Source organism: Chrysochloris asiatica, unplaced genomic scaffold, assembly GCF_000296735.1.
Source record: "Chrysochloris asiatica unplaced genomic scaffold, ChrAsi1.0 scaffold00085, whole genome shotgun sequence".
Classification (NCBI taxonomy): Eukaryota; Metazoa; Chordata; class Mammalia; order Afrosoricida; family Chrysochloridae; genus Chrysochloris; species Chrysochloris asiatica.
In genome coordinates, this window is record NW_006408603.1 from 11693809 (window position 1) to 11709379 (window position 15571).

General features: G+C 37.7%; 1 protein-coding gene across 1 annotated transcript in view; it reads right to left on the bottom strand.

The window, feature by feature from the left end:
• Positions 1–837: 837 nt before the first annotated feature.
• Positions 838–15571, bottom strand: part of NTNG1 (netrin G1) — a 509839-nt gene continuing 495105 nt past the window's right edge. The window contains exon 5 of the mRNA XM_006865985.1: positions 838–2334. Coding sequence (XP_006866047.1) covers positions 2096–2334 — 239 coding nt within the window. The 3' untranslated portion in view covers positions 838–2095. The remainder of the gene's footprint in view (positions 2335–15571) is intronic.

Consider the following 15571-nt stretch of genomic DNA (forward strand, 5'->3'; position numbering starts at 1 on the left):
CATTTCAGCAAGGATTGGCAGCTAGGTGAAGAATTCAGGCTGGAAGTAAGTTTTGACCTCACACTATCAGAGATTATTGCTCTATCAAGTCATGTAGGCCTTCATTGTTCTTTAGACTTTTAGTTTAATAATTGGTTGTTTTTGTTTTTTAATTCCAGGAGATGCTGCTGCTAACACATTTGTAACCTGTAGGACAGCAGGGTGCTGGGGATGTAATATGCATATGCATTAGCAGCTAAACCAATACATAAGGAGCTCTGGTAGCATAGTGGTTATGAGTTGGGCTGCTAACCTCAAGATCAGAAGTTCTAAACTACCATCCATTCTGTGGGAGAAAGATGAGGCTTTCTGCTCCTGTAAAGATTTACAGCCTCAGAAACCCTATGCAGGGTTGCTATGGACTGGTTTAGCCGCTTTAAAAGTTGTAATGGTTCCCCCAACCCGTCTCCCTTTTCTGTCTTAACATAGTAATTGGCCTAATAAAAGGCAGAAACAAGAATTTATTACACCTTGGGCAGTCATTAAAACAAACTTTATTCTCAGGAACAGCAGTTATGCCTACTTGCTGCTGTATATTTTGATATTTCCTCTAAATACTGAGTCTGAATATATTCAAATTCAAATTGCTTATCACTCAATTTCCCTGCTACTTCCCTGGTTCCCCAGGTTGCCTCTTATGATACTCAATGTAAACACTGTATTGGAAAGATACATAGATCAGCATCTCTAGAGTCACATGATCACCATCAATCTGTGAAAATAGCATGACTTAGAAAATAAAAGTCTCTTAGTACTCTACCAACAGGCTTTGGCATAATCTTGGCAATCACTTAGATTTTTTTTTTTTTTTTTTTTTTTTGCTGTTATAATTTTTCCCAAGTGGAAATAGTCTCATATTTTGCAGAAGTTGTCCAAGCTAGTGAACATCAATCCATCTTCCTGGGTACTAAATTCATCAGCTGAATGTATTCAGTCCACACAGAAATCAGTAAAGTGAGTGTAAAACTGCTTGGCGGCTGCTCCTTTCATCTTAAGAAATTGCAATACAAATTCCTGAAATCATTAATGCGGGAATTTTTATTCTTTAAATCTTCCAGTGTTAAAGCAACAAGAAAACATTTAGAATGTCCTTTGGTGGAATCTTATTACACTTGTTATATATGTAAACTGATATTCTTTGATGCCAGCACGTTGCCCATACAGAGAAATCTCTGCACAATGAAACGAAAACAGAATGGAAGAAGACAAAATAAAATGTCAGTCTTTGCTGATTGGAATTAGATACATTAACAGATTGTCTGGTAACACAAATTGGCAATAATACAAAAAATCTACATATTACAGTATTTCAAGAAAAATAACTTCATTTGAATACAAAAGGATAGATACACTTTCATTTGTTTTTTCTAGAGCCACTCTTGTACAGTGGGTGTGTGCTTGCACTGGGGTGTCTCAGTGCTGCTAAGATATACAGGGGTATGACTGGCTTGAGCTTTTTGGAGGGGGCTGTTACACATGTGCATCACTAACATCAGACAAAGAACTCTTTGAACCAACAAGGGTTACAGAGCAACGTTCACTAAAGCACAGGTTGGAAGGGATTCAGGGACTGAAGCAGGCCAATATGGCAGCTCGTAACAGATTTCCTTATACCCACAATGCACTGACAGCAAAGAATGCTTCTGTTTCGTTGGTCCACACACTGGGTAGAGTGGTACTGCGGGCGCACCACATTAGAGTAGCCAATGTTTGTTGATTGGTTGATTTGTTTGTTTTTGTCATTCGTGTTTGGGGTGGGGGCTGTCACAGCCTTTCCAATCCACAATAAGCTCTGCAGCTGGCAATATGATTTGTAGTGATAATATCAACAGCTGCCAACTCCTCTGGAGTCAGAAATTAACAGTCTTGACTCGGATGTGCTGTCCACGGTTGATAGATATGGCTTAGTTCAGTCAGGCCTTCGTAGTTTGTACACTGTGTTGGAGTGGGGGAGGGGGGGTCGTGTGGGTGTGTATTTCCTATGTTAGTAGCAAAAGCTTGGGTTGTGTTTGCTTCTCCCCACAGCACAGGCCCGTCCGCTGGCGGGATGAGATGCCTAGATGGCCAGGAAGCTGGCTGTCCCCAGCAGAGCGGCCAGCAGTAGCAGCAGCAGCAGCGCCGGGCAGCCCTGCCGGGGCGCACCCTGGCCTGAGTCGATGCCACAGCTTCCTGCCTCCTCGCAGCGCAGCTTCTCGCAGAGGATGCCTGTGTAGGCCTCGGGGCACTGGCAGCGCACGTTGTTGTGGCACGTCCCTCCGTTCTGGCAGTGCAAGAGCTCGTTGTCGCAGACATTCGCTGCAAAACGAGGGGAGGGTGAGGGTGGGATACGGGGAGAGAAGCAGAATCAATTTAAGTTCATCTGGTACATCATGTTTTCACCTTAAAAAAAAAATCTCTATCGATCTGGAGTCTCCCTTCCCTCCAACAAACTCAGCATGTGACTCCCAATCTCCAAACAAATGTAGTTGCTGCCTTTGTTTTTATCGTATTAGCCCCTTTTATATAGATTTCCCCCCCTGCAATCTTGGATGCTATCATTGTCCATCTCAGGCCATGGAACACAAGGAAATGTGATATTCCTGGTATGGTACTAACTTTCTCTTCATGGGACTCGGACCTACAGTGGTCTCCTGGTTTTTTAAAGGGCAAGTGCCTGATACAAGAATGCAAAGCATTGAAGCCAAATGAATGGTGATTAAAATGCCAAGCAATGTTGTTAAAATGAGGGGGAACCTTTAAAGGGTGGGCCATTCTCCCTGGGCTGGATCCCAGTCATGGCATGCAGGAGGGCTGGAGACAGCAGGGGAACGCAGAGATGAAGGGGGCGGGACAGGATGAAGGCAGCATGCTCTATGCAGGCAGCAGCCAGGCAGGAGGAGTGTGAGGAAGAGCAGTCACATTAGAGCACTCTATATTAGGATTTTTATCATTTTGTAAATTGACTTGGTTTCTGGGACTTAGAAGCAAATACAACTGGTGAAACTCTACCAAAATTCATTGACTCCACCAATTAATTTAAAAACAAAACACTGACTGAATCAAGAAAAGCAGTTTCACAAACGAAAATTCATTCATGGTTCTTGTCATGCAACTTTCCCCCTTTAATAGTTCTTTATCTTTTAAAAAATTCTGGTTATACTCATTAATTCCATGTCTCCTATTCTTCTGGATAATCAAGGTTTCACTGATTTAGCAGAATGTTAAATAGAACCCAGGGAAATTAAAACAACAGCAAAGAGTAAAAGAGCCAAGAACATTTCCCAGCAACATATGCTGCTTAAGCGTTTAACATATAGAATCACTCTAGAAGGAGATTGGGGGCAGAGCAGAAATAGTAGCTTTGTATAAAGTACAGCAGTTTTCATGTTTAAGAAATGGCATGGCCAAATTCCCCTAGGGGTCAAATTCTCATGTGAATTAAACATACACAAACGCACTCTCTCTCACACATACGTTACTATTAAGTACAAAGTATTTTTAAAGGTAGCTCCCGCCTTCCAAGCAGTAATTGAATAGAGAATCTTGCCTTATCCATTAATCATATTCACAGGTCACATCACCTTCCAACGAAGTTTCTTATACACAAGCATGCTAATGTTCTGAGTGCATATAAGCTGAGAAAAGATGGTGGTAGTAGAGATCCACTAAGTAAATAACAAAATACCCTACACAGGGCCTGTTTACCACTTTCCTCAGCAATTCCTTGATGATCTCTAGCACAGTTGACACACTGGTATAATTTTCAAATGTAGCTAACCTTGTTATTATGTGCCATCAAGTCATTTCTGACTCATAGTGAGCCCTATATAGGACTCCCAAGGAGCACTTAGTGGGTTTTGAATTGCCTACCTTTCCATTAGCAGTCCAATGCTTATCCTTACAGCACCACAGCAGGACTCAACTTACTATCTATAAATGTCAGATGTGAATATGAAAGCACATTAAATCGTTTTAGACTCAAAGTAATTGATATGCAAGGGGTTCTAGAGACTATATAAGCTACCTTTCACTGGGTGGTTTAGAAATCTCAAACATTAGACCCAAATGATAGTATTTTATGTGTCATCGTTAAAAGTGCCAAGATTTGCAGTTGTGAGAGAAAGTTTACAAGTGTAGAGCAGTGAGTCTCATGGTCAGAAGTGATAAAAGCCCCCTCTTTTTTGTTGTTGTTAATTTGGAAAGCATATGTAGGTTTTGAGGATTTTGTTTTGCTTACACTTCAGGAAATATCTGCTTAATTGGGGCAACATGGGATAAACAGATCCAAATAACTGCTTCCATTTAAAGTTAAAGATTCTCAGCAATTCTTGTTCCAGGCAGCAGATTGCTGAATGGGATATTTCCTTTCGTTTGGGCACTAGAGGTAGGAAAATATCTGTTCCATCAATATCGATAATTGCTTTCCTTGAATAATTGAGAAGAAATCAATAGTTAATTAAATATCACTCCTCTTAAAAAAGAATGAAAAAAAACAAAAAACGATTTTTCTTCTTCTTGGACCTGAATATAAATAAGTTGTTGAACATGGATTTCCTTATTTAAGAAGCTAGTGATTAAGTTGACATTTACTGTTCCTAAATTTAAATTATCTACTAGATGATTGTGAACGCAGTGGATCCATACAATAAGACTGAACTGAGAACTATAAGATCTGAAGTTTAGGCCCGCCAGCTGCTTTGCTGGAGAAAGGTAAGACTTTCTAGTCCCATGAAGATTTAATACCTCAGAAACCTTATATGGGATGACTATGAGTCATAACCAACTCGATGGCACTTAACAACAACAACAAACTATTTGATTATTTAATGATTGTGAGAAATATACAAGGCACAAATGTAGTCCAGGATTAGGAGTCTCATGATTTGGAGAAGAGTGTTTTCTATAAAAAGTTAACAGAAAAAAAAAGAAACCTAGAATATATTTAATTTCTTTAAAACTTACTATAAAATTTATTACATTTAATCTCTTGATTGTTGTATCCTTTTAAGAAATAGAGACCTTTACCACATGCTCTGCTACCGGTAACTGTTGAAATCACACGCAAGAAGCACATCTAAACCTAACTATAGATTTTACCAGCTATTATCAAATTTCATGCTTCATCTTCATGCCATTTTGACCAAATATTGTAGTGGTTAATGAATAAAGTAGATGATTAACAAATATCATTGAACTTTTCTTCAGCATATGAAATCTAGTACTAAATCAAAAATAGCAACAAAAAATCCATTTCTGTCAAGTCAATTCTGATTCATAGATTGTTGTTGTTAAGTACTGTTGAGTCTTTTCCAACTCATAATGACCCTGTATAGTGTTTCTGAGGAGCTGACCTTGCAGTTCAAACTGACTTTGCAGTCCAGGGTATTAACCTACAGCACCACACCTGACTCCTTATTCACAAATAAAATTAGTAAAACAAAACAAATATAAAACATGATTTCTGCTCTTATGGAGTTCAAATCTAGTTGGGAAGATAAAACACACACTAGAAATGACCTAGTATAAATTACAGTAAAAAGATCTTATTGATTCCATCGATCTCAACCAAGGTCTGCTGTGTACCAGATGCTCTTTAAGATCCTGTGGTTTAACTCTACCTACTGTAAAGGAGCTCACAGTTCGGTGGAAAACAAACAAAAATATACAGAAATAACTATGGCACAATAAATAAAAAGAAACAAAGATGAAAGATCTGTAGTTCGAAAATATGGCATGGATGTTAGAAATAATTTTGGAAATTGCATGATGGAATTTTGCAAGATCAATGACTTCTTTAGTAATAATAAGCTTGGTATCATCAGTCAACATAAGGCCAGGGGCCGACTGTGGGACAGATCATCAAATGCTCATATGCAAGTTCAGGTTGAAGCTGTAGCAAATGAAAATAAGTCCACAAGAGCAGTAATAAGACCTTGAGCATATCCTGGCTGAATTTGGAGACCACCTCAAGAACAGATTTAACCAATTGAACACTAATGATCGAAGGCTAGAGGAGTTGTGGAATGATAATCAAGAACATCGTATATGAAGATAGCAAAAGGTCATTAAGAAGATAGGAAAGAAAGAACAAAGTGAATGTCAGAAGAGACTCTGAAAGTTGCTCTTAATGTACAGTAACTAAGGTGACTGGAAGAAATGAAGAAATAAAAGAACTGAACATAAAATTTCAAAACATATCTTGAGAAGACAAAGTTAACAACCATAATGAAATATGCAAAGATCTAGAGTTAGGAAACCAAAAGAGAAAAATATGCTCAGTGTTTCTCAAGCTGAAAGAACTGAAAAAAAAAAAAAAAGAAAAGAAAGGAAAAATTAAGCATAGACTTGCAATATTGAAAGATTCTATGTTCAAAATATTGAATGATGCCAGAAGAATCAAAAGGTGATGGAAGGAATACACCGAGGTACTATAGTGGTTATGAGTCTGGCTGCTAACCTCATGGTCAGTAGCTGGAAACTACCAGCTATTCCACGGAAGAAAGATGAGCCTCGGAAATCCTATACAGGTTGCTATGAGTTGGATCCGAATCCATGACATACCACCAGTATACCAAAAAGCACTGGTCAACATTCAACAATTTCAGGAGGTAGCATATGATCAAGAAAGGAAGAAGTCCAAGCTACACCGAAGACATTAGGGAAAACCAAAGCTCCAGGAATTGATGGAATAAGAATTGAAATGCTTCAACAAACTAATACAACACTGAAAGTCCTCACTACTCTATGCCAAGAAATTTGGAAGACAACTACCTGGCTAACTGACTGGAAGAGATTCATATTAGTACCCATTCCAAAGAAAGGTGACCCAATAAAGTGTGGAAAAATAATATCACTAACAGCATATGCAAGTAAAATTTGTTGAAGATAATACACAGGAACTGCCATAAACTCAAGCTGTATTCAAAAGAGGACACAAGTCAAGGGATATCAATGCTGACATCAGATGGATCTTGACTGAAAGCAGAGAATACCAGAAAGATGTTTACTTTTGTTTTACTGACAATGCAAGTACAAGTCATTGTATTTTGTGGATCATGATAAACTATGGACAACATTGCTAAGAATGAGAATTCCTGAATACTTAATTGTGCTTATGCAGAACCTTCACACAGAGCAAGAACCAAGGCAGACTTTTGAACAGAACAAGGGAATACTTCATAGTGTAAGCTCAGGAGAAGTGTATGACAGGACTGTATCTTTTCACCATATTAATTCAATCTGTGTACTAAGCAAATAATCCAAGAAACTGGATGATATGAAGAAGAACTTGGCATCAGAATTGGAGGAAGGCTCATTAGCAACCCAAGATATGCAGATGGTACATCTTGCTTGCTGAAAGTGAAGAGGACTTGAGGCACTTGCTGATGAAGGCCAAAGAATGAAGCTCAATGCAAAGAAAGCAAAAATTCTCACAACTGGACCAATAAATAACATCATGATAAATGAAGAAAAGATTGAAGTTGACAAAGATTTCATTTACTTGGGTCTACAATCAATGCTCATGGAAGCAGCAGTCAAGATATCAAATGAAATATTGCCTTGGACAATCTGCTGCAAAAAAAACTCTTTAAAGTGTTCAAGAGTAAAGATGTCAGTTTAAAGACTAAGGTGCACCGGACTCATGTCATGGTATTTTCAATTGCCTTATATGCTTTTGAAAGTTGGACAACAAATAAAGAAAATCACAGAAGTATCAATGCATTTCAATTATGGTGTAGAATAAGAATACTGAAAGTACCATGAACTACCAGATGAACAAACAAATTTGTCGTGGAAGAAATACAGCAAGAAGGCTCCTTAGAAGCAAGTATAGTGAGACTTAACCTCTCATACTTAGGACATGTTGTCATGAAGGGTCATTCCCTGGAAAAGAACATCATGCCTGGGATAATGGAAGGTCAGAAAAAAAGAGGAAGACTCCCCCCAACAAGATGGGTTGACATCGTGGCAGTAACAATTGCCTCAAACATAACGACCATTTTGAAGATGGCACAGGACTGTCCAGTGTTTCATTGTGTTGTGTATAGGGTCACTATGAGATGCAGACGACTCATAACCACAATGTGGGAACTCAGATGTTTGTGTAAATACTCATTCTTGGTAAGATTATGGAAGATTATAGGGAAGAAGTTATATTTGAACATCTGGAAGATACTGATAAAAATAGCATTATGGATGGGGAGACTGTATGAATAAAATGAAAGAATGAGAAAGTGCATTTGTGATTTTTGTTAAACAACTGTCTGTCAACTCTTAAATCCACCCTTCTGATTTGAGGCTGGAACTCAGCAAGTTGCCAACTGCATTAACCAATAGGGGACACTAGAGGAAACAGGGAAAGGTAGGAGGACACAAGAAGAGATTTCCTTTTACCTGTTTAACGCCTCTTCCTTAACAACATTGTCCCAGTAATAGTCCTTTATCCTAACAGCAGCGTTTGGTTCACATGCTCACCTTTATCGAAGATACTGGTATGGCACTATAGGAAAGCACTGAAACACCCATTCTGTTTGAACCACAAATTTGGTGATTCAAACATATCATGAGAGTAAAAATATGACTTTGAACAAATCCCACCTGAATTTAGAGGCCATCTTAAGAACAGATTTGAGGCATTAGACACTAATGATAGAAGACCAGAGGGGTTGAGGGATGACATCAAGAACATCATACATAGGATGAGAGCTAAAGCTCATTAAAAAGACAGGAAATAAAAGACCAAAATGGATGTAAAATGAAACTCTGAAACTTGCTCTGCAGTGTAGAGATATTAAAGCAAATAAAAGAAGTGAGGAAGTCAAAGAGCTGAATAGAAAATTTCAAAAGGGCAGCTCGAGTAGACAAAGTCAAATATTATAATGAAATATGCAAAGACCTGAAGATAGTAAATCAAAAGGGAAGAACATATTCAGAATTTCTCAAGCTGAAAGAACTGAAGAAGAATTCAAGTCTTGGTTTGCAATACTGAACGATTCCAAGGACACAATATTGAATGATGCAGAAATTATCAAAAGAAAATGAAAGTAATCACAGAGCTTCCGTACCAAAAAGAAATGGTCAATGTTCAACCATTTCAGGAGGTAGCATTTGATCAAGAACTGATGGTACTGAAGAGAGAAGTTCAAGCTGTACTGAAGGCATTCATGAGAAACAAGTCTTGAGGAATCGATGGAATACATATTGAAATCTTTCAACAAACTGATGCAACCTTGTTGGCATTCATCTATACCCAGAAATTTGGAAGACAGCTACCTGATCAACCGATTGGAAGAGATCCATATTTGTATCCATTCCAGAGAGGTCACTGAACAGAATACAGAAATCTTCTAACAGTATCATTAATAACACATGAAAGTAAAATTTTGCTGAAGATAATTGAAAATCAGTTGCAATAGTACATCAATAGGGAAGTAAAACTGGACCCAGAAGGGAGGACTAGGGATTTCATTGCTGGTGCTGCAGGTAAAATGATAAAGACATTGAGCAGGAGTCATCCATAGCAATGAAGATAGCTTGGTGATTCTAGATAATGAATTTCAGGTGCAGAGCTATGGGAATTAGAGGTGACTGTAGTGTAGTGTGTTGTGTATAGGGTCACTATGACATGCAAACGACTTATAACCACAATGCTACATGTTGGGCTGCAAACCACATGGTCAGCAATTCTAATCCACTGGGCACTCCATAAAAGAAAGAAGAGGCTTTCTGTTCCTGGAAGGACTTTCAGCCTTGGAGCTTCTGGCTCGGATCACTATTAGTCAAAATCAACTCGATGGCTGTGGGTTTGGTCAGTGCTTTAAATTAAAATATAATTGAGGAGTACCTTCTTGGGGAGTAAATACAGAATACCGTGATCTGATAGAGACCCACTAGTATTACAATTAAAGTATAGAGTAAAAGGAACTAAAGACAGCATTTTCATGTAATTTGTTCTTCTTTGCTTCCATAGAAACAATAAAATGGGAGTTTTATAGGACAGGTTAGAAGCCATCTGGCTTAGCTATAGATGAAGAAATGGAAAACAATTTCTTCATCTAGCTCTAGTTCTAGGTCTTCTGATTTATAGACTATTACTCATCACATAAAAGAGTCCTGGAGATACAGTGGTTAAGTACTTGGTTGCTAACTGAAATTTTGGCAGTTCAATCCCACTGAAAAATGATGTGGAAGTCTGCTTCTATAAAGATCACAGTCTTGGAAACCCTATGGGGCTTTCCACCAACTCTGTCCTGGTGTGGTGCTGTGGGATAAGCACTCATAAAGGTCAGTTTTAACTGCAAGGTTGGTGGTTCAAATTCACCAGTCACTCCTCAGAAATGCTGTATAGGGTGGCTGTAAATCAGAAATGACTCAATGGCACTTAACAACAACAACATAGGGTTACTATAAGTTGAAGTCAACTCTAGGCTAAGTTTGGTTTCTTGACTCTTCACATAGAAAAGAACAGCTAAGGGAAACATAGTAAACTTTGTAAACAATGCTGCATTCTGTGCTCCTCAAAATGTAATTCATATCTCCACTTTTGAGGGAGACATTAAATAGCTCTTCCGTAAATTCTCAGTAGATTCTCAGTTGTATTGACCAGCTGTTCTGCCTTCATTCAACTGTGATTAGGCAGAGGTCTTTGTTGATAGCATTAAATGTCACATCTGCTAGAGTTCTATCACAGTTTGGCAGAGCTTCCAAATACAAATCAGGAGAGGTGGAGCAAAATGGCGAGTGAATGGAGGCTCCCATCTACTCCTCCAGCAATTAAATCATTGAATAATGAATAAAAACAAATACAGACTGAGATCTCAGAACTCCAGATGGCAGCTGAAGTACTGGAGAAACTGGGTAAGTTCAGAAACAGGGGAGGGGAGTAGAGATGGTACAGAAGATTAGAGAACATACTTGCTAACTTTAAGAGGGCTTGTTCATTCCAGCCATTTTGGGACAGTGCTGGCTAACACCCTACACAAGGAACATGGAAAAGGAGCTAATTTAAGAAACCTGTAGTCTAATTTTCTTTAAGGCATTATCAAGTGGTGGTGGGAGTTCATAGGACATGCAATTGGAAAGAGGTAAAGGGAAACTGGTGGTGTGAGAGAATCTTGTTGAATCTTGCTAAGGTCTGAGATGGATGAGTGCTAGGACTGAAAGGAACAGCAAGCGCATTGTGGTAAGGATAGCACTGCAGACTTATGGGACACATAGCCCAGAGGAAATGACACAAAATGAGGCACCATGGGTTAGTCTTTGTAGGAGCATCTATGATGGAAAGACAGAGAACTCCTGACTTTCACACATGAAAGTCAAGTCCTATCACTTAAGTCAGTATCTGCCAACACTGAGCCTCTGCCCCCTAATGCATGCATATTGAATTTCAGAGAACAAAAGTCCTGAGCTTCTGAATAAGCATTGGAAAGACTGAAGATGAAAGGGCACCTTAGTGGCTCTCAGGAGAAGATATCAAGCCTCTGGGTTGAGTTTAACTCATAGTCTGTCCCTGTGAGGCTGTGTGGAGCTGCCTGTGGGAGTCCCAGGACTGTGAGGCTTTATGGAGACAGGTTGGTGCACTTTTGTCCAAAGGAATGGCTACTGGTATAGATCCTGGCTTTTCCATTGGCAGGTAGACATTTGTCTTCTACACCACCAGGGAACCCAGTCAGAAAAATTTCACACAAAACAAAACAAAATTTAAAGTAAAAAAACCCTGAAGACAACCAAATGGCCCAAGTTCAACAAAAAGTAAAACACTTTATCACAGGAGAAGAAAGATCAGTCAGAAACAAAATATGAAGAAGAAGTTTCTTCTATGGAGGCCAGAACAATGCATAGAATTGATCATTTTCAGACTATGATTATAAAAATGTTTAAAGAAAGCAAAAAGCATACATAAAACAAACTTGTTGAGATTAGGAAACAAATGGATGAACAAAATGAGGTATTACATATGCAAATTAACATTAAACAACAACAACAAAAAAGAGCTGCTGGAATTGAAGAATAAAACAAATGAATTAGAAAAATCAAGAGAAACACTCAACAATAGAGCTGAATAGATGGAAGACAATAAATTAACTAGAAGACGAAATAACTGAACTTATCAAGTCTCAAGAGAAGCAAGAGAAAAAAAAGAAAGGCAAACAAACTCAAAAGGAAATCTGGGATTTGATTAAGAAATCTAACATTAGGATTACTGGAATCCTACAATAATTGTCATGTCACCATGACAATAATAAAGACATAGAAATGATTTTCCAAGAGATAATCAGAGAGATTCCCAGATCAGAATAAAGAACCAAGCCTGCAAAACGGAAACTACATGAACCCAATTAAAAGAGACACCCAAAGATCAACTCTGTGCCATATCCTAGTAAGTTTCTTGAAAATTAATGACAGGGAAGAACAATTGGAAAACAGCAAGAGAAAAATGTAATATAACATACCAAGAATTATCGTGGTTTCCCCCCTGGAACTCTAGAAGCTAGAGACAAGGAAGTGCTATGTACCAAACACTGAAAGAACACAATTGCCAACCAAGAATTCTTTAGCCATCCAAGTTGTCATTCAAAAATGAGGGAGAAATCAAGACATTCCCAAACAAACAGAAGCTCTGGGATTTGCCACCACCAAACCAGTTCTGGAAGTACTGCTAAGGAAATACTCCGAATGGAAAGGCAAGAACATTAAGTAAATACTCATTTCTATTACGTAGTGGTTACGAATCGGGCTGCGAACCTTAAGGTCAGTGGTTCGAAACTACGAGCCGCTCCGCGGGAGAAAGATGAGGCTTTCTACTCCCGTAAAGATTTACACCCTCGGAAACCCTGTACAGGGTCGCTATGGGTCGGACCCGACTCGATGGCACTCAACAACAACAATACACAGATAAAAGAATAAGTAAAAAATAAGAGTGAGATGGATCTTAAAAAATATAATATCATAATCATAAAGACCAGGTAAATGATATTTTCAAGGAATAAATTACATTCTGTAGGTAATAGAACATCAAGTATTAAAGAGTAATTATAAAATAAACTATTCCAATATAAGTTTTTATATTGATATTAACAGAGACACACCAACAGAAATGAGGTGGGGAGAATTCTATGGAATAAATTTATTATGTTAACTGTTGTTCATATGTCAAATGTTGCAATTGTAAGTTGTATAAAGTATACATATTAGGTAACCTCTAAGAAATTACCAAGAAGAAACACCAGAAGAAAATAAGAAAGTTAGTAAAAAAGGCTTATCATAAGAATGCAGTCAAATACAACAACAACAAAAAAACAACAACCTTCATAATAAAAATTTTAAAAAAACAAAGAAGATAAAAAACACCAGCTGCAAAATTGGTGAGGGTGAGGCAGACACTTCATTTTCAGTAATAACCTTAATTGTAAATAATCTAACCCAAAAGGCAGAGAGTGGGAGACTGGATTACTAAAAACATGATCCACACTTTTGTTGTCTACAAGAAACACACCTTAGACAGAAGAACACAAATAGATGGAAAATAAAGGATTGGAGAAAAATATTCCATGAAGTCAGTAAACATAAAAGGGCAGAGGTGGTATACGGATGCCAGATAAAACAGACTTTAAATAAAAAATTACTACAGGAGATGAAGAAGGACATTGCATAATAATAAAAAGGCCAATTCAGCAAGAAGATATAACAATTATAAGTATATATGATCTTAACATCAGTGCACCAAGTATACTGAAACAAATTATGGATAATATAAAAGGAGAAATAAATAACTCCACAATAATAGTATGGGACTTTAATACCACAACCAGAGAAAAGGAAATACGATGAGGACAGGTATACATAAAAAGGAAAATGATAGAAAGACTCAATAAAACTAAAAGTTGGTTCTTGAAAGAATCAATAAAATAGACAAACCACTGGCTGGACTGACAAAAGAAAAATAAAAAAGGCACATAATCAAATTAAGAAATGAATTTGGTGACTTTGTAACCAAACCAACATAAATAAAGCAGATTACAACTAACTACTATGAAAAAAAAATTGTACTTCAACAAATTTGAAAACCTAGATAAAACAGACAAATTCCTATAAACATACTATGTAATTAGCTAATACAAAAAGAGCCATAAAATTTAAACAGACCCATCACAAAAGAAGACATAGAAGATATTTAAGAAAAAAAAAATTGTGACGACAAAAATGGTTAACCTAGATAGTTCTACCAAACATTTAGAAAAGATTTAACACTAATCCTATCCAATCTTTTCAAAAACGTAACTGAAGAAGGACTGTGGACACTGTCTATGAAGCCAGCGTAACCCTGACTCTTAAACCAGGCAAAAACATTATATACAAAAATAAGTAAAATAAAAAATTACAGACCATTAGCCCTTGTGAATACAGATAAAAAACTTTTTCAACAAAATTCTAGTCAATTGACTTGCACAACATATAATAATAATAATAAAAATACATCATGACCAAGTGGGAATTCATACCAACATTACAAGTGTGTTTCAATATTAGAAAATCAATAAATGTAATCCACACACGAATAAAACAAGGAAAAGAATCATATGATCATATCAATTGATGCAAAAACAGAATTTGATAAAATTCAAATATTTTCCTGATATAACTCTCAACAAAATAAGAACAAAAGGGAAAATTCTCAACATAATTAAGGGCATTTATGCAAAACCAACAGCCAACTTTATACTCAATGCAGAAAGCTGAGAGCCTTCCCCCCCCCTGGAACTAGGAATGTGACAAGAATGCATAGTGTCTCTACTCCTATTCTGCATTGTACTGGAAATTCTAATCAGAGTAATGAAACAAGAAAGAAAAATAAAAGGTATACAAATTAGAAAGGAGGAAGTGAAACTGTAATCTATTTGTCAATGACATGATCTACTCTACTTAAAATACTATGAAATCCAAAAGGTTCCACAGAAACTGTTGGAACTAAAAAAAAAAAAAAAAAATGGCAATGCTACAGGGTACAACATCAACACACAAAACATTACCTGGGTTCCTTTACACCAGGAGTGGGGAATGTCTGGGTCGTGGGGCGTATACTGTCCAAAAAATCATTTGGGCTGGCCCTGCCAAGGCAACTGTAGTTCCAGCCATCACACTGGTTTGTGATACAGTGGAGTCGGTTCCAACTCATAGCGATCCATCATAGGGCTTTTGAGGCTGTAAATCTTTATGGAAGCAAAAAGTTTCATCTTTCTCTTGCGGAACAGCTAGTAGTTTTGAACTGTCAACCTTGAGGTTAGGAGCCCAACTCGTAACCACTATTCTACCAGAGCTCCTCAGTAATCACATTGTTGTTGTTGTTGTTGTTGTTAAGTTCCGTCGAGTCGGTTCCGACCCATAACGACCCTGTACAGGGTTTCCGAGGGTGTAAATCTTTACGGGAGCAGCAAGCCTCATCTTCTGCTGAACAGCTGGTAGTTTCAAACTGCTGACCTTAAGGTTTGCAGCCCGATTTGTAAGCACTACGCTACAATCACATTGTTGTTGTTGTTAAGTGCTGTCGAGTCGG